The following is an 18,631-nucleotide window of genomic DNA, read 5'->3' as shown; positions in this document are numbered from 1 at the left end:
GATGCATTTTCCCTCCTCCAGCCAACCTGAATGGTGCAATGTTGAAGAATTCAGACTCTGGAATTGTCTGATCATGTGCAAACCCAGGATCCCCTCCACAAGCTATGTGACCTTGAGGGTAGTTACATAATCTCTTTGTGTCCTCAGTTTCCTCCTGTGTATAATGAGGATAATCATAAAAAAGAGATTCCAACTCATAGTAAATAAGTTAGCTCTTATTACAAAAGAAAATCAGGGCCTCCCTGATGGCGCAAGGGGTTAAGCACTGTACTATGAAGCAATCCACAGTCTCTGCAGCACGAGTTCGATCCCCGGACAGCCAGGGAGCTACCCACATGGCACAGCAGACCTCTCCTATCTCGCCCGCTGCTCTCCTCAGCAGTGTGTTTCAGTCAGTCTGCCTGTTCTGTTCCCCACTCTGTCTCTGGTGAGTCCTCTCACTCCCCCGCATCTCTGGCCCCAACTCTTGTTTGCATAAATAAATAAATCTTTAAAAAAAAAAAGAGAAAATCAAAGTTCTTTTTCTATAATTAGCTTACAGTGTGATTGAACCAGCAGTGGATAACATAATCCTTTTCCCTTTGAAAAGGGTGACGTTTTTAGAAAGTGTTTTAAGGAAAAGTTGTATTTCCCTAGTTTTCATGGCAATAGTAAGAGCACTTGACTGCTCCTTAAAAGGTTAGAATTTGGAAGAAAGTGAAGTAGGATGCCAGCATTGTTTTTAGACTTAATTCTATCAGCTGTGAGACAGAGTGTACAGCCTCCTGCTCACCTCCTACCTGAGAATAAAGAATAGCAGCCAGGGCTTGGAGAAAGCAGCCAGCCTCGCCCCAGGTCCTCACAACCCACCATCATCTGCCACCTGCCCCCACTTGCCAGGTACCCTGTCAACCTGTCAGCTGACTGCCCTGCACACATAAGGAGAGAGAGCAGGAGGCCTTATTTTTGCTTCCCTCCCTCCTCAATTTTCCTCCTCCATTGAGTGTGTGCAGGGTGCTTTGAAGTTTCCCAATTTTCTGTTTGGTCATAAGATGCTTTGTTCTAGCCGACTTAGTTGCAGCAAACTCAGGATTCAAAGTAGAGGGGTTGCTCACTTTCCCAAAGTTCACTGAGCTGGTGTCTAGCCCAGGCTCTTGGGTCTTAGCCTAGTTCTGCTAATAGCAATCTTCCTAAAATATAAACCATTTAAAGTGCTCAGGGGCCCCATAAAATCCTAAGCCTCTCACATACTGACCCCCCAGGACTTCTGCAATTCCCAAACTCATCCCAATCTCACTCACTTACCTGACATCACAGAGCCATTTTTCTAGCAGCTAATCCCTCTGTTTTCTACAAGATCCCACCTGAAGAGGGAACTAAGGAATAGGAAATCTCGGAGTCTTTGTGGTAACTCAGGGAGACTTGGGCTTGGATGTGCTAGGATTGCAAGGTCTGGGGACATCCAGATGGGGCTCACCAACAAGTGGTTGTATTCCTAGGACTGGTGCTCAGGCGTGGTTCAGGGATAGAGATTCATGAACATGGACATGAATGCGAATTATGAATACTAAAAGCAATCACCCAGGATTGCACCAGAGGAGCAATCACATCCTGCAAGAAGTCTTCCCTGTGTTCCCGGGGCTGGGTAGCTGAATCTTTCCTCTCCTTTGAGCTTCCTGGCACTGAGAATTGAATCCATACAGGATGATTACAGGACTGTTTAACTCTCAACTGAGATAGACAGGCAGACAGAGTAACTTTTTAAAAAATCATTTCCTCCTAATTCAAAATGTATGGGGATAATTATATATGAACATATTAGATGGTTCTTTTTTTTTTTTTTTTAAATAGAGGCATGTTTTATTTATTTATTTATTTGTTTGCTTGTTTGTTTTCATTTTATACATGCACTGGGTACAGTCAGAAGCGCGGGAGGGCGAGAGAATTCACCAGAGCCAGAGCGGGGAGCAGAGCAGGCAGAAGGATCGAAGTACACTGCTGAGGGGAGCAGTGGGCGGCAGGAGAGGTCTGCGCGCCATGTGGGACCCTCCTCAGGTGGCCGGGGAGCAGCCGGGGATCGAACCGGCGCCGCAGAGGCCGCGGGCAGTCTCGCAACCCAGCGCTCAACCGCTGCGCCACCGGGGAGGCCCTTAGATGGTTCTTTATTTTAAGCAAAAGCATGACATCTCTGAGCTTTGTTGGATGCTCTGGTCTGTAAATAATATTAAATGCTTGCATATTGTGTTTAGTTCTATGTAATTTGTATTAATTGTTGAGTTGAATATCACTTTATGAAATCTGAATATATTTTCCCCAGGAATTAATGTTCTTAGTGTAAATCTGGTTTTGAGAAAACTGCCAGCTTTCTTTGAAAAAAAAAAAAAAAAAGATTTATTTATGCACACAAGAGCTGGTGGACAGGCCAGAGATGCGGGGGGTGAGAGGATTCACCAGAGATAGAGTGGGGAACAGAACAGGCAGACTGACCGAAGTACACTGCTGAGGGGAGCAGCGGGCAAGACAGGAGAGGTCTGCCACGCCATGTGGGTTGCTTCCCAGCCGGCCAAGGATCGAACTCGTTCTGCAGAAGCCGCGGATTGCTTCATAGTAAGGTGCTCAACCCCCTGCACCACCAGGGAGGCCCAAAAACTGCCAGCTTTAACAGTCACACTAAAAGCCTTATAAAGTGTACGTCAATACTATATATATGCACACATCTTTCTCCTCCCGCTTAATTTCCTTATCATCAATTTTAAAAGAAAAATTTCCCCTACACCCAAAATAGGGCTGCTTTTACCATGTTTCAGTAGTAAGAGGACTTATACATAAAATCCTACTTGTGGTATTGTATATGGCTCCCGCTGCTTGCAGAGGAAAATGCTAGCTTTGTGTCTTTTGGCCTTTTGCAGACAAAGGCGCTGCCCCTTCCACAGCAGTTGGCAGAAAAAGCAGTATTTCCTAGATCTAATTTCCTTTTGTTTATCTGGTTTCAGTTTTGTTTTATAGTTGAAACATAACCAAGACAAAGAGAAGGGAGGCATTTCTTTGGGCTGTTTGCTATTACCTTGTTTTTCCTTTTTCTGAAGGAGTTTATTCTATTTTCAGTCTCGAGTGCCTCTGACTGACAAGTCTAACTCAGGTATTAAACTGCCTGCATTTCTTCACTCAGATTAATCTCCCTGGTTTAATCCAGATGCTCCTTAAAGTCTACCAGAACCCTTTACTCTGATCAAAAGGAAGCATCTGGCTCTGCCAGCTGGAACCAAACCTAACCAGGGAAAGAGACATGATGCTCAGGTCACTTGGGCTGCTTGCTGCCACCTCCTTATACAATCCTCCTCATATAATCCCCTCCCCCTCACCTGAAAAATCTTAACAGCCATCAAGTATACATGCAAGGCGGTGATGTTTTGAACTTGTTGTGTTGCACACATAGGATTATCTTTTAAAAATATCAACACATAGCATGAATTCAAAGCAATTCTTTTGACTTAGTTTGGGAACATATAGTGAATGTTCTAGGAACAACTCCACCAACAGGCAAGAGACAAAAGTTATCTGCATAGCTTTAAGTCAAAACTGGCTCACTTCCTGTTCCGTGGAGCAGCCACGCAGGAATCTGCTGCCTGCTGGTCAGTCTTTCAACCACCACTAATGATAGATGAGCCAGATAAAGAAGATTTCAACAATGGGCGCATAGTCTTTGCATTGCCAGTGTGCATTCTTTAGAAATAAGGGAAATGATTAAACTCCAACATTTGCCCTGCCAATTCCATAGAAAACCAAATGGGGGGGGAGGGGAGTCCTGTCAAGAGTCATTGCAGTTTTGGGGCCTCCCTAGTGGAACAAGGGGTTGAGCACAGCACTATGAAGCTATCCACAGCCACTGCAGCATGAGTTCGATCCCTGGCCATGGAGTGACCCACAGGGCCAGAAGATCTCCCCTGACTCGCCCGCTGCTCCCCTCAGTATGTAAGATGTTAAAGGACTAAGCATAGCAAGACAGCAGCTATTTTAAGGAAAACGATCATTTTGAAGAGCACAGTTGTCCATTGCAGGGTAAAACCACAAGAACCACAAGGCAAGGGTAAACAAAACTTAAAGGTTGCCAAAGAAAGGTACACAATCAGATTGAACTTGGTCCCTGTTGTGAAAGGTCCCCTTTTTCTACTGTTTACAAAGTATAAAAAAACAGCTTGTCACCCTTAAAGGGGTCCTTCTCTCAACCTGATGAGACTGCTGTGTCAGTATACCAGGCAGAGTCGGACCCTAGCTTAAGCTAGCAATAAAGCCTTTTTGCTTTTGCATCTCTGGCTCCGTGTAGTTTTTGGGAACCCCGAACGGAGTTGAGGCGCCAACTCCTAACAAGTAGATCTGCCTGTTCTTTTCCCTACTCTGTTTCTGGTGAATCCTCTCACCCCCTGCACCTCTGGCCTATACCACAGTTCTTGTATGTATAAATAGATAAAAATAAAACTTGAAAGAAAGAAAGAAAACCTCCAGTCTCTCAGTGTACGGGGTGTGTATATGGGTGCATGTATATACACATCCTCTCTCTGATTTACCTAAACCCACCTTAAAAATGTCCAGACCCCACAGCCCAGGTCCCCAGGCCAGGGAGATCTGGAGCTGTCAGGGGTCCTCCCTTGTTGTGGCCGAGGTGACCACCACTAGCTAGTAGAGAATGAGTTTAATCTTTCCTTCCCCTCAGCCACAGCATCAAGAAAGAAAAGGTATTTTTTATTTTTTTATTTTTTTTTTTAATAAGAAAAAAAAAAAAAAAAGGATATACTCGGACAAGTGCATAAATATAGACTATGAGAATGTTTGTCATAGAATTGCTTAAAATTAAAAGTTAAAAAATATTAAAAAAAAAGAAAGAAAGAAAGAAAGAAAAGGTAATCTTGCCTTCTCCATAAGCAGGAGGAAGGCTGGGTGTTAGGTTTCCTTCCTGTCAGGTGGGGGACAAAGTTTCAAGTGGCCCAGGTCACATTTTCCCACAGAACCACTGCACAGGCTGCTGGCTGGTCCCTGGTCTTACCCAGAAGAACTGGGAAGGATTGAGTCCTTGCTTCCTGCTTCAGAACCCTTACCTATCCTGCTTCAGATCTTAGGAATGGGCTTTCCCCAAACAAACCCATTCCATGAGTTCCTGAAGTGTGAACCATTTCTATCTGTACACCCTGTAGACCCCGTCCCTTGTCAGCCCAAATGGTCATATCAGGAAGTCATGGATTTCACTTGGTTGTCCCACAAAGAGAACCAATTGTAACAGGGTGGTCCCCAGGAAAGGGGGAGGTTCCCTGCCCCACCCAAGGGAGGGTGGAGCTGAGCAGGAAGAGGAGAAGCTGCAGAAGAGACTGAGGAAGGAAGCAGGATGGAGCCAGGAGACCTGGAGGAGGCGCATGGAGCCTAGAGACACGTGAAGAAGCTGCGCTTGTCTTTTGGTCGTGGAAGGGGTGACACAGATGTGGGTGAGACCCATGGGGAGGTGACCATGGCAGCTTTTATCTTGATGTTGATTTTGCTCTTTTCCTTCCGGGCTTGTCTGGTTGTTTCTGACTCTTTTCTGTGGATCCCCACTGGAAGATGCTTTAGACTTGTGGCAGGCTTTGGGGCCTTGCTCTGGGCCGATCCCATATGGATGGAGTTTTACCCACGAGGGGACGGGTAACTTTGGGTGCTTCATTTAGAAACTAGACTCTTTGCCTTACCTGTATTGTTTCCTAGTTTTTATTAAAGTTCCTTCCCATTAAAGTCTCATATGTTTTGTGTTGATGCGGCGGATGGCAGAACCCATTTAGAATAGGCAGGTTTGCGGGGTTTGGGCTGCCCCTCTCCTTGCTCTATAACACAATTACCCCTCACCACCCCCATCATCCCTGCGCTCTCTCTGGTTCACTGCCAGTACCAGTGACTCCAAATTCTTATCTGCCTTAAGGAAGGGAGTAGAGGAGCAGAGATACACTATGGGTAGGGTATCCTATGATGGTGCCACCTATGATGGTGGCAAGGACCCAGGAGGGCCTATGGTCTGTGTTAGGTCACAGGTGTCTCTAAGGCAGCACAGGCCACTCTCTTCAGTCCATGCCCTTTCCCCTCTATTTTTGGGGGTTTTCTCCAAGGTAATATCATCACTTTTTTTCTCACTTCACATCCTGCTCAGCATAGTTTATCTATTGATAGTTTCCCCTTAGAGGATGACTTTGGGCACAATTGTGCAAGACAGTGCTGTAAGCTCTAGGAAGTCTGCCCCTTTGTCATTATTGTGATAACAAATCCCCTTTGAAGGTTTCCAAATGCCCTCTGGGCAGGGAGGGAGAGATGCAAATAACTTTGGAATCTACATCTGCCTAGCCCAGCAGATGTTATATCCCAGCACACCCCTAGAATAAAGGTGGCATCGCAAAGACACCTTAAATTCTGTCCCAGGGACTTCTTAAATTCACATCTTCAAATCTGATTTTTTATCTTCTTTCATCTAGTAAATTGATTTTACCACCTCCTACTTTCAAGCAGACCTGGAACTCCTTCTGAATCTGCCCTGAATCCTTTTACATTGGTGGACCAACCCCACAACCACAGGGTACATTCTCCAGCACATTACATTTTCTCAAGCCTTTAGGCTACATTTACCTCAACCCAAAGTCCCTAAGCCAGGAAGAGAGCAGATTCTAAGGCAAAGCTGATATGGTCAGTTTTAAGGTGAGCTGACACCCCCTCCAGTCTTCAAGACTTTGTTCTACAGAGCCATGATAAACAGAGGGGAGAAAATGATATTAAGAATTAAAGCAAAGCAGAATCTGGGGTTGCAATTCTAGTTCTACTATTTATAATGTACATGACCTTAAGGCAGGCCCTGAGCACATGGAGAGGCAAGTTCCTGTGGACCACTCCAACTTCACCATCTGTGCAATCAGCACATCAGTCAGTATTTTGTACATGGCACTTATCTTGTACGTCACATATCTTTGCATGTACTCTTCCATCTACCAGAATGACTCCAACTTATCCTTTAAGAACCAGTTCAAGGAACAATCATCTCCCCTAGAGTCTCTTCCCTGGGCTATTGTCCCTCCCTGTGAGGGTTTTGCTTTCTGCTTCCTCCATCAATGCTCTCACAACTATCTGTTTCCCCATACAGGTATGGGGTAGTGACGGGGGCTAGAGAGGCAGGAAAGAGTGCCATACCTAGTATAGGAATCTGCACAGACACACATAGCCTAGGCTGCATGTACACACTATATGACCAATGATCTGTTTTCTTTTTTTCTTTTTTTTTTTTAGATTTATTTATTGATTGATTGATTTATACATACATACAAGCACTGGGTACAGTCAGAAGCGCAGGAGGGTGAGAGAATTCACCAGAGCCAGAGCGGGGAGCAGAGCAGGCAGAAGGACCGAAGTACACTGCTGAGGGGAGCAGCGGACGGCAGGAGAGGTCTGCGCACCATGTGGGACCCTCCTCCGATGGCCGGGGAGGAGCCGGGGATCCCGGGGATCGAACTGGCCTAGCAGAGGCTGCGGGCAGCTTCGCAACCCAGTGCTCAACCTCTACGCCACCGGGGAGGCCCTGATCTGTTTTCTTTAAACTAAAACTCTTGCTCTAAACCAAGATTCCTTGCCTGATGATGCTCAAATGAGTGCTGGACATGGAGGCCATCAGCTGTACCAGGGTCAAGATAACCGGGAGGGTAATAATAAGTTCTGGGGGCTGCATGTGACGAATACCAGGAACATCAACTGTGATGGATCGACTCCAAGGTGAGTGGATATGTGATGTACAAGATGAGTGCCATGTACAAGATACTGACCCAATGTGACAGGCTGTTTGCCTATGACTAATTGTCTTTGTTTAACTTAATATAAAAAGTCCAGCTCTAGATGAGAAGGCAGAAAGGTGTTTTGCCCCCCTTCTCTCAGATTGCTGCCTGGTGATCTGAAAAATAAAAGTGCTTATAGATTCAATTCCTTTCTCGGCTTATTGGCCTTTTGGTACTGACAGGCAGCACCAGCACCCACACCTATGCCACTCTCAGTAGGGGCTATGTCCTTTTCCTCCTCTCTGGGCTCCCAGCCCCAGTCCAGTGCCGTGCATATGGCAGGCACCCTCTCATCCACTAAGTGTTTGTGGAATGAATTTGAGATCACTGAGCTGTATAGAGATGTGCCACTTTCCCTTTCTCATAATACTATATTGATTTATAGCAATAAAAACTAATAGTGTTGCTTTAATTGCTAGGGAGAGGCTCCAAGGTGAGTGGAGAGAGCACTGGAATGGAAGTCTGAACCTTTGGGTCCTTCTCTGGATTTTGTTAACTTATTCAGCCTGTCCCCTTAGGGATGACACTGTCCTCACATGAGGAAATGGAGATTTGGCTCCAGGCAGAAATTCTTAGATTGGGATCCACAGACCCCTAGAGGGTCTATGGAGAGACTTCTCTGCAATTGTTGCCAAAATCAGTCTGTTTGCATTCTGTGGAGAAAGGCTACAAGTTCCCAAATAGTCAAGAATTACTAATTTGGATAATCTGAGTCTCTACATACTAAATCCTGGTACATGTTCTATGTGAGAAAGGAGGAGGCACTAGGGAATAGCAGAGATGGCTGGCACGCTTCCCACATACCTACTGACATTCCAGGCCCATCTGAGATGGACTTTGTCGACGGAGCCCTGGCAGAACCACAGGGCTGACTATAGTTCCCTGAACTTTGGTGAACCAGGGAACAGACCAATATACATAATGTTTTTAAAGCGACAAGGAAAATAGCTGGAAAGTGAACCTTATGTTAACTAAGGGGGTAAAAAGATAGGCGCTTTAAAGCCATGAAGACCGGGCCTCACCGGTGGTGCAGCGGTTGAGCGCTGGGTTGCGAAGCTGCCCGCAGCCTCTGCAGCGCAGGTTCGATCCCCCGCTGCTCCCCGGCCACCTGAGGAGGGTCCCACATGGGCGCAGACCTCTCCTGCCGCCCGCTACTCCCTTCAGCAGTGTGCTTCCGTCCTTTTGCCTGTTCTGCTCCCCGCTCTGGCTCTGGTGAATTCTCTCACCCTCCCGCGCCTCTGAGTGTACCCAGTGCCAGTATTAAAAAAAAAAAAAAAAAAAAAAAAGCCATGAACACTATCAAGATCCAGGAGTCTGACACCTGAAGGAGCAACACCAGGAGTCCTAAAGATCTGGAGGCCTGTTTTGGAGAGAAAAAGGAGCTGGCACTATCTGAGTAACTACTAAGTGCTGAGCACTCTCATGATAATAATAATGTTGCAAAGGAGGTTTTGTCAGCCCCAAGTAAGAGAGATTAAATACAAGTTCCCACATCTGTTAAGAGTCCCTCTGGTCCCCCTTTCTGCCTTACACTGTCTGCCCAGAGAAGTTCAAGGCAGGACTAAATCAGGCAGTCTTGCTGGCGTCTCTTTTGCAAAGTGCAACGACAAGAGGCTGGACTACAAATCTGTGACTGGCAAAGGAGGAAGGCTTTAATCATTTTGCAACTGGCCTGGGCTCCAACCACGTGCAGATCACGGGGCCAGGTCCAGGACGCACCTACAAGATCCCTCTCCTCAGCACCTTAGCAATAACAGCCAACTGCCTCCCTTCCCCACAACGCGCTAACCAGCTGGGATCGGGGCCGCCAAAGCACGCCAGGTGCAAGGCCCAGGCCCGCCCGGCTGAAACTGGGGCGCTGGGGCAGCGGTTGACCCCAGAGGCAGGCGAGTGGGGGAAGGTCAGGTTGGGATCGCATTCCCTTTCCGTTTTACCAGGCGCAGGTCCCCAGGTCCGTGCACCACCAGGGAGAGATTCTCGGACTTGGTCGCCGCCATGTCGCTCTCTCTCACTCGAGTGGAGGCTGCACTCCGCAGCGCGCTGGAGGGTTCTGGTGACAGCACCGCTGAGGGTCGGATGTAAAAGGCAGGAGGCCGGGTTTGGGTCCGCGGCTCGCGCCCGGCAGGGGCGGGGCTTCTTGTTCCTTGACAACCGGGGCGTGGCTAGCGCGGAGGGGGCGTGGCTAGCGCGGAGGGGGCGTGGCTAGCGCGGAGGGGCGGGGCCTCGCTGCTCCCTCCCCAGCTTGGGCCCAGCAGGCGCTGGCGAGCGGCTGCAGGCCTCAGAAATGCCCCCTACGCGGCCTGCTTCAATCGCGCACTATTTGTTTGCCTCACGTTCAAGCAGACATAGCTGTCCCGAAGTAGCCTACAGAGGCAATAGCTTACAGAGGCAATAGCAGCGTTCTCCAACTCTAGGTGCGAAAGCACAGACATGAGCAGTAGGAGGTAGAAGACTGAGATTCTGATAGGGTAAGTCTAGGTCTGAGGTGAGGACTGACGGTCTGTAAAATTAGCTCTGGGAATGCTGAGGCTAAAGGTCCTCTGTGGTCTAGACTTTGAGAAACAGGCGCCACAGTAATGCAGCGTCCATGCTGGTCCCATGTCCCCAGTAGCCAAGCAAAGTGGCAGAAATGAATTGGACTGAATGGATTGGTACATCGTCTCATGACTTAATGTATCAGTGTAAAGATGCTGTGAAAGGAATCCGTGAACCCCTTTCTTTTAACCGACTCTGCTTCTTATATTAGAAGCAAGATTTCTGCCCCGAATCTTTTAAGGCGTTCTCCTCTCTGAGAAACAGTCAAGTGTTCCAAGGGGAGAGAGGTGCCCACTAGACAGTCTTAAGTCTGTAAAAGCCCCGCCCAGCGGCCCTCTGAGAACACAACTCAGGATTTCATTCTCTACAGCCCCTTATCCCCAGATATGCTACTCGATCTCCTTACGTGCTCCAGGAGACTTTGCCTAGAACCCCCAGCCCTTGAAGATGTGTTCTAGGGTGTTTACTCCATTCAGTACACATGGGACACAGCTTGTTCTTTCACAGGTAATGATCCCTTGTCCAAATGTGCTGGAAGCCCGCTGAAGGTAAGGTCTTGTTTCTTTCTTTTTTTTTTTTTAAAGATTTATTTATTTATGCATACAAGAACTGGGGTACAGACCAGAGGTGTGGGGGGTGAGAGGATTCACCAGAGACAGAGTGGGGAGCAGAACAGGCAGACGACAGAAATACACTGCTGAGGGGAGCAGCAGGTGAGTCACAAGAGGTCTGCTGTGCCACGTGGGCTGCTCCCTGGCCAGGGATCGAACTCATGCTGCAGTGGCTGAGGATAGCTTCATAGGTTACATCTTGTGCCACCAGAAAGGCCCAAGGTCTGGTTTCTTAAACAGAACCTGGCAAGGTGTTCTGTACAGTGTAGGAGCTCAAGTAAATATTTGGTGATGAATGTGGATCAGACTCTAGAACTGCAATAATGACAAAGGTGTGTGTGTGTGTGTGTGTAGAAGACAGCAGGGGGCTGTTACAGGCTTTGACAAGGCCTTTGGATGGAATTTTTCCAGGGGATTTATGGAGTCAATAAGGTTCTTTTGTTTTGAAACATGTCCTCCAAGATTTGGCTGTGCTTGGCTGGTTCCTCGAGCACCTGCTGCACTCAACTCCAGAGCAGGACTTGCTTGAAAAGATGACTAACTAGGGATTACATGCCTCATCCATTTGAATTTAAAACTCAACTTCCCCTTACTTGCCTTGTGGGGTTCTTTGCAGTCTCCCAAGCCTGTCTTTCCAATGGGTGAAGCTGAAAGCCCCAGAAATGGCTTAAGTGCTGAGGGCTACTTGAAATAGACATGTCTTGACTTTTAACTTAAGAAAAACAGAACATCAGGACCAAAGCATAAGTCGTTAAATTGACACAATGGTCACATTTGGAGTGGTATTTGTTTTTTTTTTTTTCCTGAATAATAACACTTTGAAACTGTCTTGAAAGTTGTTGAATGGGAACAAAGAGATTTAAAGGGGTAGGAGACAATTTTAAAAATATATTCTATAACCAGGACTCTTTATAGAAAAGTTAAAAGGCTGATAAGTATTCTTAAGAAACTGACATTTTTAAAATAAAAAAGTAAGTCATTTTTATAGTGTTTAAGCAACTTGTTATGACATTTCTGCATAATTTCCAAACAGAAACCAGCATTCACAGTGGCAAGGAACAGACTTTTCTAGGCATTTACTGAATAAGGGATAAAATGCTGGCTTTGCCTTTGCTGATGACCTGATTGGCACAGACTCTCTGGACCTCTGCCCAACTTTTCCAAACAGCATTAACGCTTTGAGGTGCTCTCACCACTGAATACAACTTCAACAAATTCTCAGTAAATTTCTGCTGTGGAAACTTACTTGGGAGTTTAAAAATTAAATCATAGGATGCATATACTCTGGGGTCATATATTTAAAAGAAGGGAGACTTTAGCCCAGGGGACATCCTCTCACCACATGTCTGAGTTACATAGTGTACTAATAAGAAAAATCAGTGTGCCGTGGAGCCTTTGTTGTAAAATCAAAGGTCAGAATAGTTGTAAAATCCTGATGTCCAGATTCCTCCATTTGGCCATTAACTATTCAATTGCTCAATTCTTGTTATTTACACAACAGAAAGAAACAACTAAAACAAAAAAAAAATATTGCTTCTTACAGATCTTAGAAATAAGGTTACCAGTGAGTTAAACTAGTATAGTCTGTGTATAATGGATAAGATTAATCGACCTCCCTAAGGAACTAGTCAGTATACTGTCATTAACAAATATAAAAAAAAAAAAATGTTTAGAAAAGTTAGGGAAAGGGAATCAGAGAGCAGGAATTCTAGTCTATAACTATCTAGGGCTGTCAGGTGGCACAGAAGAATGGAAATAAGGGGCCAACTAAAGGTATTATAATGCTACATGCCAATAGGATAGGATGGTTACTCCCCCCTCACACCCTGTACATCATGTGTTTTTGTACAATATTTTATTTCTCCCCTAAGGTGTAGTCCCCATAATTCTCCCACCACCACAGCACCCATGAACCACCACCATTGTCCCTTGTGCTCTTCCCTCTCCTGTTTTAACCCCTCTAATACTCTCCCTCCCCCGCTCTATGCCTCAGATCTATGGTTAGCCTGCAAGTTTTATCTTTTTCCTGATCCTTTGTTATGTTTCCCTGTATTCCCCCTATAAGTGAGATCACAGGATGATTACTTTGACTTGGATAAATGGTGGACATGGAGATGGAGTGAAGTGAATAGATTCAAGATTTATTTTGACAAGGGAACTTGGCAAGGGATTGACTCACAGGAGTTGAGCATGTAGTATAAAGGTGGATGCCCAGAGTTCTAACATGATTAACTGGGTAGATAAAGGTATCTGATATGGGTTATCTGATATGGATACCACTGAAGAAGGAGGGACAGATTTGGGGGAAGGATCAATCATGTAATTTTGGATAGGCGAAGTTTTAGGTGCCCGTGAGAAATTCAAGTGGTGTGACAAAGTGATATAGGACATATTTGCTAAATCATTGTATACAGTCTATATTTAAAGCAAATAAAAGAGAATGAGGTAATCTGGAGAGAGAATATAGAATGAAAAAAGAAGACTGCTCAGGTCTAAGATTTCAGCATCCAACATTGAGGAAATTAAGTGAGGTCATTATAGGAAAAGGAAGTGTTTTAAGAAGTAAGCAGACAACTGTTGAATACTGATGGAAATCAATCTAATGGATTTGGCAACGAGTTGGTTATTGGTGGTCATGGAAAGGATTTTTGGGTAAAGATAGGAGCAGGGTCATGCGGGTTAGAATAATCCATCCATTCATTCAGCAAATAAGTAGCAAGTATTAGCTGGGACAAGGAAAGCTCAAGATGAACCTAGCAGATCTTGTTGTGCCAGAAAGTCAAATATTCTAAGAATAATAGGACATAGCAAAGGACACAGAACCCAGCTTGAAAAGGCTGCTACTTCCAAATCAGAGACAATTTCAGCATAAAAATAAATAATACTAACCAGGCATAGCCCATTGAATAAATAGAAAACCACAAGTCCATACTGATTAAAGTTAATTAATAATTGAAAGTTTGACAAAGAATGAGATTGCATAATCTACAGCAACTTCCCACCAAATATTTATTAATTACACAGAAAAAAAGAGTAACTTTTTAACGGAGAAACCTGGCATATACCACCACCTGTTAGATCAATGAGAAGAAACGAGTATTACTACTGAAATATTCATGCCCTCAAAATGTGTAAACTGAATCTACTCATGAGAAAGTCCCAAACTGAGGGACATCCTAACAATAATTGGTCTGAAATCTTTAAACATGTCAATGTAATGGAAGTAAAAGAAAGCCTGAGGAACTGTTGCAGAATGAAGGAAACTAGAGAAACCTGACAATTAGATGCAACACGTGGTACTGAATTGGACCCATTTGCTATAAAGGACATTATTGGAGCAATTGGTAAAACCTGAATGGAGTCTGAAAATTAGTGGAAAGTAATAGTATAATACATCGATGTTAAGTTCCTGATTGTGATGGGACCTCATATTGACAGTTTATTTTCAGTGGATTAGGAAATAAAGTTCTTTGTATTATACTTGTAATTTTTCTATAAATGAAAAATATTGTTATCTATGAAGGAAAATTCCATAATACATTTGTCTTCTTAATAAAATAGCCTAAATAAAGCTGAGATGAAAAAGTTCAGGGGGGCTGTGGGTGAACTTAGAAAGAAATGAAATGTGAGCTGGAAGACTGCAGGAAGAAAAGTGGAATAAAATAAAATTATCCAGGAAAATGAAACCAAAATTGGAAGTTTACAAAGGAGTAAAGACACTTAAGAAAACCACAGTGAGGGACAGAGAGGACAGGATTTAGAAAAGTAAGCAAAAGGAAATGGAAACTAACAAGTCTGAAAGGCTTAGAGAGAAAATGATAAATATGGAAGCTAGGCAGGAGATCCCATATTGCATAATGGATTACCTGATGAAGAAAATCAAAATAATAGAATAGAAAATAATTTCTATATATAATATAAGAAAAATTTCTGGAAGAAATGGCTACAACTCTGTGCCAGACCAGACCGAGTTGGGCTCATGGACTTCCCAGAGCCCAAGACACAGGTACCCAGAGGAGCCGAACTATGTCCTACCATAGCTTCTTAGTGGAGCCCACCAGTTGCCTTGACTAGAAGAAGGACCACACTCATATCATATCTGCTCCAACGACCACAAGGTCATTGATCAATGAGAAGGTTGTTAGATCAACGAGAAGAAACAAACATTGCTACTGAAATATTCATGCCCTCAAAATGTGTAAACTGAATCTAATCATGAGAAAGCCTCAAACTGAGGGGCATCCTACAATAATTGGTTTGTAATCTTTAATTGGTCTACAATCTTTAATTGGTCTGTAATCTTTCTATGAGAAGAAACAGGCCAAGTGGGCCAAGGTCTCTAATTCAAGGAGCACAGTGGGCAGGTGACAGGCATCGAGACTCGATATCTGAAAGTAACCACACCATGACATGTTGCACAGACTGCAATGCCTAGGTGTGGACACCACATGTGAACCCATGCTATCATCCTGCAGATCAGTGGGGCTGCCCACTGTGTATTGAGCCCCCCAGGAGAAGTTTGCTGTGCACAGTGGCTCCTGCTTCATCTCCATCTGCTTTTTAGAGTGGAAGAATGATTGGTGGGTGTGCAAGCATACCAGGAAGCCCATTCACGGCACAACAATGTGCTCCTGGCCTAAGACTCCTGCACCTTCATATGCTGGATCTTCTCAACCAATATCAAGGAGGTGGAGGAGTATTAACACTCACCTGGTGGGGTTCCAGGAAGCCCTTTGCTGATCTATGTTTGAGTCCAGCAGCAGCCATGGCTGGGTACACAGTATCTGTTGTTTAGCCAGCATTAGCCAAATGGCCTGGGTTCAGCCATGACCGCACTTTGTGCCTGGCTGATTATGACAAGAAGATGGATGTGGAAACTTTGGCCTCTGAAACATCGCTGCTGCTGGCCCTCACACCTTCATCACAAAAAAAAAATTCTGGTGGCAGTGGGCTGTAACTGCTTCTTGGTATTGTTTACCAAGTACAGAGCCTTTTGGGACACTAAATTTGACAAAGAGCCTACTTGGGGAAAGGAAACCCAAAGATCAGAGCACAGTGGAGGAAATCACAGCAGTGTGGTTGAGGAACAAACCCCATTCGAAGTGTGAGGGCACCATGGCTGGCAGGCACCCTTGCTAAAAAGGCAATGCCATGAAAAAGAGCATGACAGAACCAAGTTGTGAATTCCAGGCGGGGGTGGGGGTTAGGGGGTAGGGGTGAGGTAGATCTGTGTCACACACTCTGGTGGCAAAGGCAAGAACCAAAGTAAGAAGAGCCCTCTGATTGAGGAAGGGGGAATTTCCTAAAGAATGCTACATAACCAGATGTGAGCAAAGCCCCAGAGTGACAGAGAAAGGACAAAAAAAGAACAGCTGAGCCGGAAAGAACTTTACATGAGAAAGTGTGGGCCTGCTAATCCTAAGTGGCCTATTCGGCCACCATTTTTGTTGCCTGCAGTTCTGCATTTGTATACAAGGTCAGAACTGCCAGGTCAGTCAGTCATAAGAGCCAAACCTTACAAGGTGCATTTCAAATCAACCAAGAGCTTAAAGCTTGATCACTCTGGGAAGACTATGCCTCACGAGGTAGGGCCGGGAATGCCAGGGTTGCTGAGGACTGATGTATGACAAGGGACCCCAGAAACTGATCAATGGAAAGCCTTGTTGATAAGATTGAAACCATGCCTGGCAATCTAGAGCTTGATCTCAATTATAATACCAAGTCATCAAGCAGATGAGAAGTGCCTGGAAGGCAGACTCATAACCCCTGATACTATAGATGAGAGAGCACATTTTCTAGATTCACCCCTCCCTTTTCTCTTTGTCCTCCTTCCTCTCACAACTGATGCTGTATAATTATTCTATCAATAAAAGAGTTCACAGACGCAATAAGAAAGGACACATGGGCAACATTCTGGCAAGCCAGTACTGCATGCCCTAGCAATCACAGAAGTAGGCAGAACAAGAGAGCAGACTTGAGCCTGAGAAATTAGCCCTGGGTAAAGTGATGGAAGGAGAAAGGGAACAGTGATTGGCAAGGTTGGAGTATAAATGACTGGTTGTGATAGCCTTTTCAAACTCACTAAAGTCATGCCTGGCCATGTGTAGGTAGGAATGTAAACTTGCAAATGCTGCACCCACAATAGTAGGAAAAATTCTAAGACTGGTATTGGGGCAAGAGTACAAAAGAAAAGCAGAGAAGACCTGATTTAAGGACAAAATTGATTTACTTTTGTAACAGGGTGGTCCCCAGGAAAGGGGGAGGTTCCAGGTTTCCTGGCCCACCCAAGGGAGGGTGGAGCTGAGCAGGGAGAAGAAGCTGGAGAAGGGATAGAGGAAGGAAGGAAGCAGGATGGAGAGCCACAAAGAGACCTGGAGGAGGCATGTGGAGCGGAGAGACAGGTGAAGAAACTGAGCTTGCCTTTTGGTCCTGGACTGGTTGAAACAGATGTGGGTGAAAGACCCGTGGGGAGACTAACAGTGGTGGGTTTTGTCTTGATTGATTTTGTTCTTTTCCTCCCAGACTTGTCTGGTTGTTTCTGATCCTTTTCTGTGGGTCTCCACTGGAAGATGCTTTAGACTTGTGACAGGCTTTGGGGCCTTGCTCTGGGCCAATTCTGCTTGGGTGGACTTTTACCATGAGGGGACGGGTAACTTGGGTGCTTGATTTAGAAACTATATTCTTTGCCTTTCCTGTATTGTTTCCTAATTGTATTAAAGTTCCTTCCCATTAAAGTCTCATATGTTTTGTTGATGCAACAGATGGAAGAACCTACTTAGAGCAGGCAGTTTGCCGGGTCTGGGGTGCCCCTCCCTGCCCTGGAACAATATTACCTATGACATTATGTTATGATCTTCAGTTCTCAGATATAGAAACAGGTTACATAGATCACAACACTAGTAACTTATGAAACTACAGGAAAAATGTATATTATGAATTCATTTTTTTTAAAGATTTATTTATTTATGCATACAAGAGCTGGGGTATAAACCAGAGATGTGAGGGTGGAGGGGGTGAGAGGATTCACCAGAGACAGAGTGGGGAACAGGACAGGCAGACTAACTGAAACACACTGCTGAGGGGAGCAGCGGGCGAGACAGGAGAGGTCTGCTGCACCACATGGGTTGCTTCCTGGCCAGCCAGGGATTGAACTCGTGCTGCAGAGGCTGCGGATTGTTTCATAGTGCGGTGCTTAACCCCTTGCGCCACCAGGGAGGCCCTGAATTCATTATTTTTTATAGTTATGGGAATGATGGAGGACAAGAGTGAAAAAAACTGGAAAGGAGGCCTCACAAGACTAAAACCTGACTCACACAAGGAGGTGGGTGGGGGTAGAGGGAAATAACATGACCATTAACTCAGCTGTAGAGGTCGGACCCTTAGGGCCAGTGCCTTATCGCAAGGCGTAAGACCCAAGCAGGATCAGACTGTTACAGAGAGTGGAGCACAAACCTGAAGGTAAAGATATGGAGATTGGGTCCACCCTGGAGAAAAGGTCTATATCAATGCAGTCTCTGCTCAGACAAGTAAGGAAAAGAGCAAAATCAAAATCAAGACAATAACCCCCATTGTCACCTCCCCACAGGTCTCACCCACATCTGTGTCACCCAGTCTACGACCAAAAGACAAGTGCAGTTTTTTCATATGTCTCTAGGCTCCATGCGCCTCCTCCAGGTCTCC

General features: G+C 45.2%; 1 protein-coding gene across 1 annotated transcript in view; it reads right to left on the bottom strand.

The window, feature by feature from the left end:
- Positions 1-9,916, bottom strand: part of SORD (sorbitol dehydrogenase) — a 36,985-nt gene extending 27,069 nt beyond the window's left edge. The window contains exon 1 of the mRNA XM_037502398.2: positions 9,740-9,916. Within this exon, the coding sequence (XP_037358295.1) occupies positions 9,740-9,802 (63 nt within the window). The 5' untranslated portion in view covers positions 9,803-9,916. The remainder of the gene's footprint in view (positions 1-9,739) is intronic.
- Between the last annotated feature and the right edge of the window lie 8,715 nt (positions 9,917-18,631).

The sequence above is a fragment of the Talpa occidentalis genome, unplaced genomic scaffold (genome assembly GCF_014898055.3).
Source record: "Talpa occidentalis isolate TD23 unplaced genomic scaffold, MPIMG_talOcc4v2.1 talOcc4.11, whole genome shotgun sequence".
Classification (NCBI taxonomy): domain Eukaryota; kingdom Metazoa; phylum Chordata; class Mammalia; order Eulipotyphla; family Talpidae; genus Talpa; species Talpa occidentalis.
The sequence above is the reverse complement of the archived record's forward strand: the minus strand, read 5'-3'. Positions and strand labels throughout refer to the sequence as shown.